This window comes from Arachis duranensis, chromosome 7 (assembly GCF_000817695.3).
Source record: "Arachis duranensis cultivar V14167 chromosome 7, aradu.V14167.gnm2.J7QH, whole genome shotgun sequence".
Classification (NCBI taxonomy): domain Eukaryota; kingdom Viridiplantae; phylum Streptophyta; class Magnoliopsida; order Fabales; family Fabaceae; genus Arachis; species Arachis duranensis.
Genome location: NC_029778.3, coordinates 43,238,110 through 43,253,186, shown reverse-complemented (window position 1 = coordinate 43,253,186; position 15,077 = coordinate 43,238,110). Strand labels below are relative to the sequence as shown.

The following is a 15,077-nucleotide window of genomic DNA, read 5'->3' as shown; positions in this document are numbered from 1 at the left end:
TCAGGCGATACTTCATCTATCAAATTGCAAATTATCTGTCTTCAAAGGTTCTTCTTTGTTTCAAAATTAATACAGGATTTAAATTAATCCTGTTCCCTTGGAGATCACTTTTGTAAATTTTGACCAATTTTCCTAACGTAAAATTCTTTTTCCAAAAAAAGAAATTAAAAAAAGAAAAAACGTTCAAACCTATTTCGCCTGTGAAATGGTGTAAAAAATCTTTGTTCGCTTTCAATAAAATGTGGATACCCTCGTATTTTTTTAAAAGAAAAATAAAAAAATTCCATTTCAGCCCAGTAAAGTGTGGACAGCATAAATCATGTCATTCACCCACTCATGCATTTATTGGCAATCAAATTAATTACGTAATAAGATTTTTTTAACCTCTAAATTATTTTACAAATATTCTATTCATTATTTATACTGTAACCTTTAAATAAGATTAATAAAATATTATTTCNCGGTAGATTGAACACCCCAATCCTAGGTACACAACACACCCACACACTCCTCACATATTTATCACATTTTTCCTCAATTGCATCCTCTAGGGTTTGAACCGTAGACTTTGAGGTGGGAAGGGGAGAGAAATGCCACTAGAGCCAAGGCTCATTGGCAATAAAATATTATTTCATCTCCTTGTAAACTCTCCAACCAGAAAGAAATCTGAGTTTGATTCCCTTCCTCCCCCTGCCTTTCTAGCCCAGTCTAATTAGGTTGTTCCCTTTCATGAATAATAATAATAATAATAATAATAATAATAATAATAATAATAATAATAATAATAATAATGTTAGAAACAAGTACCATTACCAAAATGAGCTAGAAACAGCACTTAAAAACAATGAAATGAAAACGGCCAAGTTTCCTAATATTCATTCACGTGTATATTAAAGTTGAGTGTTGTAGCAGCTAGTTGCACGGAAAATCCTACATATTGACATTCAGGTACATCAAACTTATATTTCAACAAATTCGGAGCACTCGTATCAAAGCATTGCAAAATTTGCAACCAATTCTGAAGCTCCCTAAAATCATTGATTTGTATATTCTAGAGAGGATTCATGTCTTGTGGGTCCAATACTCCAATTTAACTGTTCATCGTTGGAATCCGCCGTGGATATGCTTAGGATCTTGCTGTGGTAATAGCGCAACGTGGACCGGTGGCCAATGCTGATGTATGTTATGTCTGCTGCTCCAATCAGCTGGTACAAATGAGCCTGCAACAAAAATTCAGTGACATCGAATCATTACATCAATGAAAATCTTTAGGTCTTGACTGAGTTTCCTGTATTCTGTTCCCCATTTCCTGCTTGGTGAATTCTATGGTACCTTTTATTGTGGTACTTAAATTGTCTAATTTGCTCTTATAAGTAAAAAATAAAATATATAAAATAAAAGTAAAATATTTCAAATTTATTAAATATTATCTATTTGTCTTTTTTAATAAATTAGGCACAATGTCATAAGCACCATAGCATTCACTTACCTGCTTTCTTATCTTTGGAAACTTGTAGAGAAAATAATAATAAAATAAAAAAATACAAACACAGAAACAATAGGGTGCGTTTAGTATTCATTTTTCTATTTTTTTTTTTTTTTACATTTTAGTGTTTTATGTTTTTAATATTTTTTCTTTTTTCTTCACAAAAATTCTGAAAACATAAGATACTGAAAATGAAAATAGAAAATGAGACCCTTATTTTCTTATGTTTTCACTATTTCCTTCCTAAACATCTATTGTATAACAAGGAAACCTCACAAAATAAAACAAGAAAACAGAAACACACTCTTGCAAGATAGTGGAAGCACTAGCATGTTTGGTTTTACTCGCAACGTTTTCACTAGAAGTTCTAAATTTAGCATTGCAGAATATCTAGTATGCTTTTCTAGACACAAAACATGTAGTAACTTATATTAGCATGGTCAAGAGTTATATTTAAATATGTAAAGTAACAGCGGTTCGCTGCTTATTTGATTATTTCAACCAATACTTTGAAACGTACCTGAATCCAAAAGTCAATTGGACTATCAACTTGGTGAAATTTTTCCCAATGAGCTCAATGTATAAATTTACACAAGAAATTCATGTATGAAATGTTTTGTCCCACCCTCCAGCAAAAGATATTCTTACAGCCAAATACAGATCATCCATAAAAGTTTTCAAACACATCAAACGAATCAATTGAACATACCCTGAAAGCTAATCCCCAAAACTTTATACCGCCAACCAGACATATGCTTACCATGAAAGTTTCCAGAAATGTTAATACTTAGTGTGAAAAACTTTGAAAAGGGGCCGACTTAAGGGGAAAAAAATTATAAGTGATCTAAAATTTTGGGGTGGCCACCACCTCCCTGCTATGGTGCACGTGCACCCTGTATTCATATATTTCAAAAGTTTTTTTGGTTCTGGGTGGTGGGGTACGGTTAGAAATTAAGAAATAAAAATCTTATTCACAAATAACAATAAGTATGAGTATACTGTTAGACAATAACTTTTGTCCTAAAGTTTAGATAATCAATCTTTTATAAGTATGTCTATAATGTTAGATGAAAGTGCCTAAAATTTGAACAGAACAGAATGGTCAATTCAATGAATACCATAGCTATCCACATGATGTGTCATACATCCAATTCAGATATAATTATATGTCATATCTGAACTTGGAATTCAAGAATACCTCATTGGCTTCATCAAGTGCACTTGTTGATTCATCTAACAAGACCAACTGAGGCCTCGAAAGCAAAAGACGAGCGAATGCAAGGCGTTGCTGCTCTCCCAAAGAAAGAACACTAGACCATTCATATGTGGAATCTAAACTGAATCGAGCCAATAAATAGCCAAGGCGGACATCCTCTAAGACCTTTATTAGCTCATTCGTTGTTGGCTTCATAGGCTTATCTTTTATGATGTCCGAGTTTGGGAACTTAGTCAAGAAAGGAAGCACATCTGCAGAAAAATGTCAAAATAAACTCAATCAGTAAAGCTTGCACGCGTTCCTGCCAACATACGAATAATATTCCAGTGATCTAAATCAAGTAGGACCCTGTATATTCAGATAATATAATAGTATTTATTACTATTAGGCAGAGTTATATGATTAATTATGCTCGTTTCCTCTTTCATTACTAAATTAGAAAGTCAGTAGCCAAAAGAAAAAAAAATTAATAAGTTGTCAATGAGCGCGTAGCAACCTCAGTCAATTCTCAAAATTGAACATTTAAGAATTCGTTCACTCGCCTACAAAGTCTAGGTTCTGCTCAAAGCCTCAAAATGGTTAGGAATAAATAAGAACATCTATTTATCTACTTCAATCATTTGGACCTGGATTGATCCTTGTTAAGAAAACGGATCAATGTTAGTCTAAAGCTTAATCGAGACATTTCTAAGATTCAAATGGTTGTATAGGCTTGTTTCACCATCAGATAATCTTATTGTGTAGGTACTAGGTAGACTTTAACAGAAATGGATCAGAAGTTTTTATTGTCTAGAAGTCCCTATAAAAAGAACTTACCTAATAATATCTCTGGGATAACAATCACATGTTTTTATGTTTCCTCCTTTGCATAAATATATTAAACTAAAACTTTATTTTGGATTAAATATAGTTCTCCTGTGATCATTACAAAATAATTACAACAGCGTGTCTGGCATTCATAAATTAAGAGGAGTTCATTTCAACATCAAATCATATGTCAGTGAACGATTGAGCAAATAAGTTTAAGACGGTGTGTAAAAGACATTTTTAAAATATAAATGTATATGGAGTTTGCATCATAATTAGAGAAAAACAAGTTTAGCCATGTGGGAACAAGAAACTAGAAATGACATACTTTTTTGTTCAGTATCTCCTGATGTAGAAACTGTGTCATCAGTCCATATTGGATAAAGCAATTGTTGACGAAGAGTGCCCAAAACCATATATGGTCTTTGAGGAAGGAAAAAAATTCTAGATAATTTGCTTGCAAATTTTCCATGATCTTCAAATGTATCATTAGCAACATTTATTGAAGGAGTATTTGCATCGGAAGAAATCATTCGCTCAGACTCTTCTCCACCTTTTACATAGTACACAATATTTCCGGTTCCAGTTCTCCATAGACCAGCCAGAGCTCTTAACAAGGAGGTCTTACCACTTCCACTTGGTCCCATCACCTGTTATATCGGTTAGATTTAGAAATGATTTTTTGTACAACCATACAGTCTAACGAGGTTGAACTTATTCAGAATACAAATCTAAATTTTATTTTTATGCAAAGTCCTAACCAAAAAGTTAAGCTTTTGAGAGAGTGAGTTCATGATATGAAATCAAATCCTTTAGTGTTGGTCTAGATTTCAATTCTTGCCTCCCTAATTCTTCTAAATATGACATTTAATTTCAGCATAAGAGAAGATGGACATTGTCCACACTTCATGCTCAAAGGGATATTACACAATGGGGAGTATAGCATTTGGGATGGAAGTGTCGCTCAATGACATCAAGTACAAGGAATGAAGACTGATATGGATGTTTGTAAGTTGGGATGTCGATTACTTACCAATAAATTATCCTTTTCTTTGATTGTCACTGATAAGTCTCTTATAAGTGTAGATTCACTTGGAGTTTTAAGAGTCAAATTGTTTATCTCCAGCAATGTTTCATAACTTTCTGATGGTGTCGATCCATTAGATTCCAATGCAGACGAACTTCTGAAATCTTTATATGTAATATGTATGTCTTCCAAAGTATCAGACAGAGATTTTGAGCTGCTTCTGTCCAAAATATCATCAAACTCACCTGCATATTCCATAGAGAAAGAACTCTTTAGTGTTTAATAGATTATCTATGCAGATGATTTTGAGAAGCTAACACTATAATATAAAACTATGCAGAATTTATCATTTTTTTTATAACGAAAGAAAACTTCATTATTGTATTGAGGGAACAATACAGTGGGGAGGTGGAAAAGAGTTCCTCCAAACCAAAAGGAATACAAACAAGGCATCAAACGTCAATGAACTGCAGCTTTCAAACCTCTCATCATGTCTGAGAGGAAAAGTTGAAAAAATCATGTGCTTTACGCCATATAGATGCTAAACGACTGATTCTATCCCAAAGAATAGTTTTTCCTGCAAATCTATCATTAAAAGTTCGTAGATTGTGTTCTAACCAAATGGTCCAAATAGTGGAATATATTGCCCATTGCCCAAAAAATTTAGCATCTTTCCCAAAACCTGCAAATCTTGTCAAAAGAAATCGATCCAGTGATGCAAGGCACACTCAAGATGCTCAAAACATGCTGAACAATGAAAACCACAAAGAATCAGCCATGAGACAAGTGTACAAACAAAATTGAGACTGTTTCTGAATGTCCCCAGCACATCAAGCACACATTTGGGCATATAGCCTAATGTGGTCGTCTAACTTATAAATTGTCGACAGTGTTAATTCTGTCAAGCATAAAGGTGCCATAGTGGAAGACAGCAAGAGACTGAAAATAAGATTTACAGGTATACAGACCGGATGAATCAAGAGACCATAAGCTTTTGTCAGGGGTAAAAAGGGCATTTTCAAGCAGACCTAAAAGATTTCCTAACTCAATAGACTCTCTATCATTAAGATTTCTAAAAAAGTAGGTACAAGAATAGGAAGATCCCTATATTGAATAGAAGTCTCCAACAGTAATATTATGTAAAACAGATAAGCGATGCAGACAAGGAAAAGCCAAGTAAGGGAGCATCACCTAGCCAATTATCTTCCTAAAAGAGACAGCGAGATCCATCTTTACTTTCAAAGAAAGTAAAGGTATGAAAGGAGCATAACCACCATAAATAAATTTCCAAGAACTATAATGAGTAGCATGTGAAGCAAGATTTGCATCCAGTTCATTTCTATTCAAGCCATACTTGCTTCTAATAACCTTATGCCAAAAAGAATGTGGTTCTAATGGAAAATTCCATAGCCATTTTGTTGCCACACTAATGTATTTTCAACCATGCAGGTACACTAAAATCAGCCACTAGTATAAAATACATGTTGGAATACACATTGAAAATGAATTAAACAACACGTGTATTTGTACATAAATACAGTGGTTGATTTTAGTATACAAATAGCATTTTTGATACTTTCTATACCAGATTACCAAGACCCAATACTCATTTTTTGGTAGACAACAAATCTCCAACACACCAAATGATCTCGTATTGAATCCATAGCACTAGACCAAAGGAAATCCCTCACTATATTCTCAATGGTTTTAGCCACTCCCTTTGGTATAGGAAAATAAAAAGATAGGAAATAAAGAGGGACACTTGATAAGCAAGACTGAATAAGACTGATCCTTCCTCCTAGTGAGAAATATGCTCCTTTCCAACTTGAAGATGCTTAGAAATCTTCATGACAACAGGACCCAAAAAGAGGTTGAAATAGGGTTCCCACCTAAGAGAACACCCATATAAACAAAAGGCTATTCCAGAATTTCACATCCAACCATAGAAATCAGTTGGGTCAATATTAATCCCCATAAAGCCAATTTACCCATAACAATCTTCAAACCAGAGGCTAGCTGGAAAACATAAAAGATCGAGAGCATTAGAGAAGCTCTCCTTATAATTTTCCAAGAAAAAAATTGTATCATCCGCAAATCGCAAACGAGAAACCACAATCACTTCTGATCCTACTGTTAACCCCTTAACAAGCCCCCTCCACTCTTCTCTAACAACCAACGGACTAACAACATCAGCCACTAAATTGAATATGAAGGGAGGAAGGGAAATAGAGAGGGTGACCTTCCCTCAAACCCCTCTCATCCTTGAATCATGAACTTGGCTCGCCATTAACCATGACTAAGAAAGTACTTGTAACAAGGCAACCTGAAATCCATTTCCTCCATTTAGAGCCAAATCCTTTTTCCTTCCACCTTATCCAAAAAACCCAGTTGACCTTATCATAAGCTTTTTCAAAAGTCTTTTGTAGACCAAACACTCTTAAGCTCGCTTTTTCATATCAGACACCAACTCATTAGCAATCAAAGCTGCATCTAAGATCAGCTTTCTTGCTGCAAAAGCACTTCGATTTTCCAAAATGGTGTCATGTGCCCCAAAACTTCACTCAAGTGGATGAAAGGACCTTGACTCTGACTGACCTATCTTTCTTAGGAATCAGTGATGAAAACAGAAATAATGTCAACACCAATCTTTCCATTCTTATGAAATTCATCAAACACCTTCAAAGGGGATATACAAGTTCTAAAGTATATGTAGAGCAAAGTCATAGTTTCCTTGCAAGTAAACATATCATATCATCGTAACATCTTAAATTTCTGGTTCTTTTATGTGTATGTGAAAATGAAACTACAACCTATCTTAAAATAGCTCTTGTTTCCAGAGAGGAAGAACTTGTTCACTTATGCAGATATCATTCATGAGATCTACAAATAACAAAATGTAATACGAAAGAGAAAAGAGAAAAACAATGTTATACCTAGCCGATTAATAACTGCAGAAAAAGCACTTATAGCTTGAAACTGGTACACAATGAGGGAGAAGTCACCAAGGATATGATTAAAAGCAGAGACTGATTGATTGATGACACCAAACTCAATCTTTCCAGAGAAATACATTGGAGCAACAACAGCGGCAGGAAGAATTTGAATGAGATAGCGGTAGCCACTGGTGAAGAAGTCCAGATTTCTAGAAGAAATCAACAATCTCTGTAATGTAACAAAATGATAAGTTACAATATTCATCAACCTATTTTAAGTTACAGCATTATTTTTATTGGATAAATGCAAGAAAAGAATTAGTGTTGGAATAAGGATACATTTAATAGTTTTTCTCCAAACCAAAAAACAAGTCAGTACACATGGCTATGGCAAATAGACAGTGCTGGGAAGCTATAATTAAGTGATCACACATTAAATGAGACATTGAGCTTAGTTTACAACTCAAGACCCACCAGTGTATGTACAGCCTTCTATAGTTTTCCAGTCATCCAGTTCAATGAAAAATCTACTGATCATATGAAAAGCAAGCTTGCATTGAGTCTCATAAGATTGTGCAATCTGATTTTGAAGTTTAACCCACTTAACTTTTCGATGTTTTGTATATGTTAAGTCTATGAAAGGAACTCCTTATTTGGCAATTCTAAGTTCCTTAAAAGGCAATAGCATTTTTTTAAGTTATAGACACCACGGCACTAGATATTCCTTTGAAACTGCTAATGATATTTATCATTTCATGCAAGATTTTTGTAACGAGGTCTTTGAATTGAAAGTTGAAACCCCTTTGCTCTGAACCATAATTTTATCACACCTTTTTTTTTTCCCACTAATGTAATACAATATTGGCCTTGCAAACAATAGTCATGCTTAGCGCTTAGCTCTCAAAGACAATATTTGGTTTGCTGTCAATACTTGAGTTTATTCACATTAATCGAGTCTATTTTAATCAAGAAAAAGTTAAAAAATAAATGAACAGCATGGTCTTTACAGGAAAAAAATGCTGCTTACTATATAGGTGGCAAAATATGGACTAAGAGGAAGAAATATATGCATTAACAACTGAAGAAGCAAAGGCATGGACTTGAATATAGTTACCGACAACATCTTACATGAATAAAATCAAAGGAAAAAAGATATGTAAATTAAAGAAGAAGCATCTCACAGTCAGATTTTCAAAAGCACTTTTGAAACGCTGCAGAAGAAGTTGCATTTCGCTATCTTCACCACCATAGAAAGCAATCGATTCGGCATTTTCCCGAACCCTCACAAGCCCATAACGGAAGTCTGCTTCTTTTTTCTCTTGCAAGAAGTTTAAAGTCACCAATTCCTGCCATTTTGACAATCTCCAGTTAATAAAACGGGATGTATGTTAAAGTTTATGAGAGTGGGATCGGGACGGTAGTTTTGCATTTCCACATAAAGAATCACAAAGAAAATGGAAAGCTATTACCCTCCCAAGGAAAACACTAATAGCTGTCCCACCAACAGAGTATACAAGAAGTACAACGAAGAGGGGAGGATAGATTCCATATAAGATATTACTGAATGAGATCAAGTCAACAGCAGCATTGAAGAGTGTCAAGGAGAAAGAAAGAGCAGTCCCAGTGAACGAACTTAGATCGTCAACAATTCGCTGGTCTGGATTATCAATGATTGACTGAGACTGAATTTTATAGAAAGTCCGGTCCTTAAGATAGCGATCCATGTAATAGCTTGTCATCCAAGACCTCCATCTCAAGGAAAGAGTTTCTCTTGCATAATCTCTCAACACAAAAAACTGCAACAGAATGAACAAGGTTAGAAAGATATGTAGAACACTAGAACAAGGTATGAGAAACCAAAAACTTTATCGAAAGGCATCCAGACAGATTATTTCCAGTCATGATAATAATATTCAGGAAAATTAGAGAGGTGGAACTTGAGTGTACTTGTTTGACAATTCCACTTATAACTATCGTTGTTTGCTTCAAAAACAACAAATCAGTTAACTTGAAAACCTTACGAAAATTGTTATCAAATAATGGTCATGCAGTTCCCATGTAGTATTTTCTTGTCTCTTTCTTGGGACAAAGTCTTGTTATAATGAGATATTAAATCTACCAACTAACTCGCTTTGAGATCAAAAACAGTTGTAGATGAAAAGGAATGATGCAATTCAACAAAGTAAAAAAAGGAATAAATAGGGAAAATGACTATGTCCAACTCCCCTGGTATGAAATTTAAAGGCCGAAAAAAATGAAATGGTATGACCACTGAAGTAACATGTAGGCAATTTAGATGTTTACAAGTTAGATGCTGCATCATGTAAGAAAACTCATCATTGAAGAAACAAAAGCAAAGTCTAGCAGAGCTATACCTAAGAAAGTGCAGCAATGTGCTCACCGGGATTCCTCCAGCAAAGCCACCCAAGTAGTAAAGCAGTTGCTTGGTGAATTGTTCTTGATCCTTGTCTTGAATTAACAAACTTAAACAGGGTTAGTTACTTGTTCCCATTTCATACTAGAGTAAATAATAATAATACTAAAAACAACATACAACATCATCACATCAACCATACTGTAATGTACCTTCCCTAAATAGATAACAAAGAGAAGATAACCCAATATGCCAAAGCAGCTGTGTCCTTATATACACAAGAATCGTCATGACTCCATCGAAGACATGACAAGCACTTAGGGAAGACCAAGTCCCTTAAGCTGGGTTTGTTTATGAGAATAGGACAAGACAAGACACTGAAAACAAGATAGCAGAGACAGAGACACAAAATGTTGTGTTCTTATATTTTGTTTGGTGATAAACTAAACAAATTATAAAATTCCAATTTAATCTCATTTTTTTTCGTTCAAAAGATTTGAGCTGAAAAATATAATAATAAAAAATTATAATTATGAAAAATTAACAAGAACAATGAAAGAAAAAATAAAAAATAAGTTGTGTTCCTTGTTAGTGTTTCAGTGTCCTTCCTGTCAGGATGGACACAAAATACACTAATTCAGTGTCTCTGGACATATTGTCTCTGTCCATGTCTCTTCTGTCAAACATAATTTTGTGTCTTTGTGTCCCTGTCAGTGTCCTATCTTTGTAAACAAAAGCAGTCTTAGCTCTGCCCATAACATAGGGTTCTTGATAACAAAAACTTTGACAACTTTTTTAATATTCAAAATGTAATTTACCTTGCATGCTATTCTTGCACATAAATAAAATATATTCACATCCTTGCTTAGGCTATTCGCCAATCAAAATAAATACACCAAAACACATGATTCCAGGCCAATGGCCTTTCATCAACACAACCTCAGAAGCATAAGGAAAGTAAGGATCCTGTCTGTGAGCTACGAAGCATCACTAAAGAAAGGATAAAATATGCTTTTTGTCCTAATATTTGTGATTTTCTTCTAAAATGAGGGACAAAATTGAAAACTTTCAGGATAGCTTTGACACAAATAAAAAATGTTAGGGACAAAATTAAATGAATAAAAAACATAGGGACAAAATTGAACCAAATTAAATGTTAGAGGGTATTTTCTAAAAAAATTGCAAACACGAAGGACAAAAATATGCTTTACCACAGAGAAAAACATTGCAATATATATAGAGTCATTCATCAGAAGAACTCACTGGCAAGTGCATTGTAGAAGTCCCTCCCCAAGAAATTGAAGCCAACACTGATTCCAGTTGTAGCCAAAGTGAGAGCAAAGACACCTGCAAGCTGCAACCTAGCCTGAGCCTTGTCATCCGAAGACCAATATGGAGCTGCCACTTTCCAGAACCTTCTGAAAAGGGTTTGCAGATCGGGACTCCCACCCTCTACAACCATATCATCACTCTCTTCCCCAACTTTCTTCACTTCCTACAAAATTTCCAACTTTTCAACATTACTCAATGCCCATGAACCAAATCATCACGAAAAAGGTCCGGTTTGGTAACCGTTTCAGGATAGAAATATAGAGTTATGAGATCTGTTTGGAGTAGCGAAACACTCAACAGTATTTTCTATTAAGAAACACTTAACGAACACAGTCTAAAGATAAAATAAGGAAACAGGAGAAAACCTTATCTGGGTCTGGTGGCAATGGAGCTGGCGTTGTTGTAGAAGAAGAGAAACACTTGCTCCGGTTCCTATTCCTCCTCTTGTAAGGCTTTCCCATTCCCATGCTAAGGGACATGAATGGCACTCGTGAAAATGTGCAGGAGAAGTGAATTTGCACATGGTGATTGAAGGTAAGGTTGGACTTGTTATAAGTGGATGAGAACATGAAAAGTTGGTGAGCTTGTTGTTGGGTTTGCAAGATCATTTTTTTCATGCCGCGTTCCTAATTTGGCCCAAGAAGCTTGGAGCGTGCAAGAATCAGTATTTTGCTTCCAACTAACACGAGTTTCCGAACATTGTGGGTGATATGCCAGTTCATGTGGCTATGGCTCCTGAAAAGAACAACTTTTTTTCTTTATATTCTTATATTTGTTTGGCGTCAATCATATGTGTATTTGTGATGTGCGCGAAAGGGGAAATTGGGAACCGCATAGATTACTTGAGGATTATCCGTACCATACGATTGATTACACGGTCCACACGCTGCCACGCACAAAATAAATAAAATAAAATTATTAAGAGAACGCCATTTCGGCCAAAAAATTACATTATGGAAAATTCTTATGTCCGAAAATGGCGTTTGGGGGTGAAGTGCTCGATTATCGTCATAGACTTCACGCATGGTGCGAAAGACATTTGTTTTTATTTTTTAAAATTTTCATTGAAGTATCTTGCATGGGGGAGAAGATTAGAATTTTTCAAAAAAAAATTTATATCATCTTGCAACGGAGGATGAAAAGTGAAATTTTACTTTACGCAATTTTTGGACGTTTTGGTCAATTTGGAATATTAACTACAAGAAGAATAGCTTTAGCACACAAGAAATTTGCGTAAAGTTTAAATTCATCAATGCTTGATTTTTTTGGTGACTTCATCAATGCTTGATTAATCAAGCGGATAGATATTTTAAATTTTTAAACTCTTTCATATAATCGTAAAACCAAAAATATTAAATATAAAAATATAAATTATACAAGCCTTAATATTTATTATTAATAATTATCCTATGTCGTTTTAATGCTTAATAAAACTGATTGTGTAATATACCAAATTCATGAGATTATTTTTGCTTTTATCTCATTCTGCAGTACCGAAACATAAAAAAAAAAATAACAGTTGCAGAGAAGAAGAATAAAGAAGAGTAACACCATAAGAGAGTATGTTTAAAATCAATCCAATTATTTTGTATGTGTTAGATGTGCTACTTTTTATAAATTATTAGATTTTATTAAATAAAAATTAAAGAATGCTATGAGAGAAAAGTATTGATAGAATTTATAAATATATTTTAATAAAAAATATGTTAAAAATGATAAATATAATCTTTTACTTTAAAATAAATATAAAACATATAAATACATACAAAAAAATTTTTTATTTAAGATTAATTATTATACAGTACTATTTTTAATTGCATAATATAAAAAATTAAATTATTTTATATTACTCAAAATAATTAAATTATTTTATATTATTAAGAAATAATTAAATTATTCATTAAAAAAATACTTATTAATAGTTAACTTTATTAAAAATATATTATTATATAACATAATTTTTTATTCAAATATTTATAAACATACATTTTGTTCAAGTAATATCTGAGTGAGTCAGGGTCAATCCCACAAGAATTGTTGGCTTGAAACAAGCTATGGTTATCTTGTAGATCTTAGTCAGGCGAATAGAAAGGTAGTTTATTTGTTTAACGCGCATAAAAGTAAAATAAAAATAATGTTACTCAGTAATGGTGAATGTAATGATAAGAAGGTAGTTAAGCCTTGAAGATGGTTTGTTCTTCTGGATCAATCCGATCTTACTATCTCCTCCACTGGGAATGATTTCTTCTGTGGCAGGCTGTATGTGATCAACGCCTTTCTTGAGAGGTCGCTGATTCTCCTCCAGTGCTGAACACCAGGGTTAGTATGCATCCAGTCTGATTGAGAGTGAAGCTCCTGCAGTTCATTCCCCTTAGTGATCCTAATCAAAATGCCACAGACAAGGTCGAATCTTCCGGATCAGGGAATGTTGCGCCTTTGGTTCTAACCTATACCACAAAGACACTAATCTCCCCATACCTCGGCTGAACTGGTGTCTCGAGAAGTCCCCAACGAAGTCGTGGATTAGCTGTCTAAGATATATATAATCAAGCTAGTGGTTCATCATTGTCCGATGAAAGACTCACTCTGAACCCATGTAGAATGAGATAACCCTATGCCAGTTCAACGCATTCATAAAGATGAAGAACGAAGATACATCTTAGAATAGAGAATCAAACACGGATTGAAGATAGAACAGTAATACTTTTATTAATCCATAAAACTCAACAGAGCTCTTCCCCTTAACCTAGGAGGTTTAGAGATTCATACTGATAGAAAATACAATGAAACGTGTAAAGTGATGGTGTCTAGCCAAATATCAAGTGTAAAAACTCCTTTAAATACTAAACTAATGACTAAGGATTACATAAGAAGGGTAAAACAGTCTTTTAGTGCAAAAATCTACTTCCGGGACCCACTTGGTGAGTGTTTGGGCTGAGCTTTAGTGTCTCCCACGTGCTAGGACTCCTTAGGGGCATTGAACGCTGGCTAAAGGCCCCCTTTTGGGCGTTGAACGCTGTTGCCTCCTTGTGGGCGTTTGATGCCAAAATAGGGCTGGAGGCTGGCGTTGAATTCCAGTTTTGGGCCTTCAATTCTGAAGCAAAGTATAAACTATTATATATTGATGGAAAGCCTCAGATGTTAGCTTTCCATAGCCGTTTAAAACGCTCTATTTGGACTTATGTATCTCCAGAAAAGCTCTTTTGAGTACAAGAAGGTCAAATCCTGACAGCATCTGCAGCACTTTCTCTGTCTCTGAATTAGACTTTTGCTCCAGCTTCTCAATTTCAGCCAGAAAATACCTGAAATTGTATAAAAAATACACAAACTCATAGTAGAATCCAAAACTGTGAATTTTTCACTAAAACCTATGAAAACATAATAAAACTTAAACAAAACATGCTAAAAACCATATTAAAATGATGTCAAAAAACATATAAAATATCCGCTTATCAGAACATCAAACTTAAACTGTTGCTTATCCCCAAGCAACTAAAAACAAAGTAGGATAAAAAGAAGAGTAAGATACAATAAATCTCAGAGTTTTCAATGAAGCTTTGTTTCAATTAGATGAGCGGGACTTAGTAGCTTTTTGCTTCTGAATAGTTTTGGCATCTCACTATCCATTGAAGCTCAGAAGTGTTGGCATCCTTAGGAACTTAGAATCCAGATGATATTATTGACTCTCCTAGTTTAGTTCTTTTTTATTCTTGAATATAGATTTTAGAGTTTTGGCCGTGGCCCTAAGCAGTTTGTTTTCCAGTATTACCACTGGATACATAAATGCCACAGACACTTAACTGGGTGAGCCCTTTCGGATTGTAATTCAGCTTTGCTAGAATTCCAAGATAGAGGTGTCCAAAGTTCTTAAGCACACTCTTTTTTTGCTTTGGGTCACGACT

The 15,077-nt window shown here is 34.3% G+C and overlaps 1 protein-coding gene across 1 annotated transcript; it reads right to left on the bottom strand.

Moving 5' to 3' along the window:
- Positions 1-453: 453 nt before the first annotated feature.
- Positions 454-11,953, bottom strand: LOC107458888 (ABC transporter D family member 2, chloroplastic). The gene is made up of 10 exons (XM_016077102.3): positions 11,541-11,953; positions 11,107-11,338; positions 9,871-9,938; positions 8,939-9,265; positions 8,651-8,815; positions 7,470-7,698; positions 4,543-4,781; positions 3,838-4,159; positions 2,685-2,953; positions 454-1,220 (listed from the first exon to the last, which is right to left on the bottom strand). The coding sequence occupies exons 1-10, from the start codon at positions 11,790-11,792 to the stop codon at positions 1,035-1,037; spliced, it is 2,289 nt and encodes a 762-aa protein (XP_015932588.1). The 5' UTR covers positions 11,793-11,953; the 3' UTR covers positions 454-1,034.
- Between the last annotated feature and the right edge of the window lie 3,124 nt (positions 11,954-15,077).

Coding starts and splice junctions, on each gene's coding strand:
- LOC107458888 (XM_016077102.3), bottom strand. CDS start 11,792: ATGAAAAAAATGATCTTGCAAACCCAACAACAAGCTCACCAACTTTTC. Junction 11,339..11,540: donor TGCCACCAGACCCAGATAAG/GTTTTCTCCTGT, acceptor GAAATTTTGTAG/GAAGTGAAGAAAGTTGGGGA. Junction 9,266..9,870: donor GCTTTGCTGGAGGAATCCCG/GTGAGCACATTG, acceptor ATTCTGTTGCAG/TTTTTTGTGTTGAGAGATTA.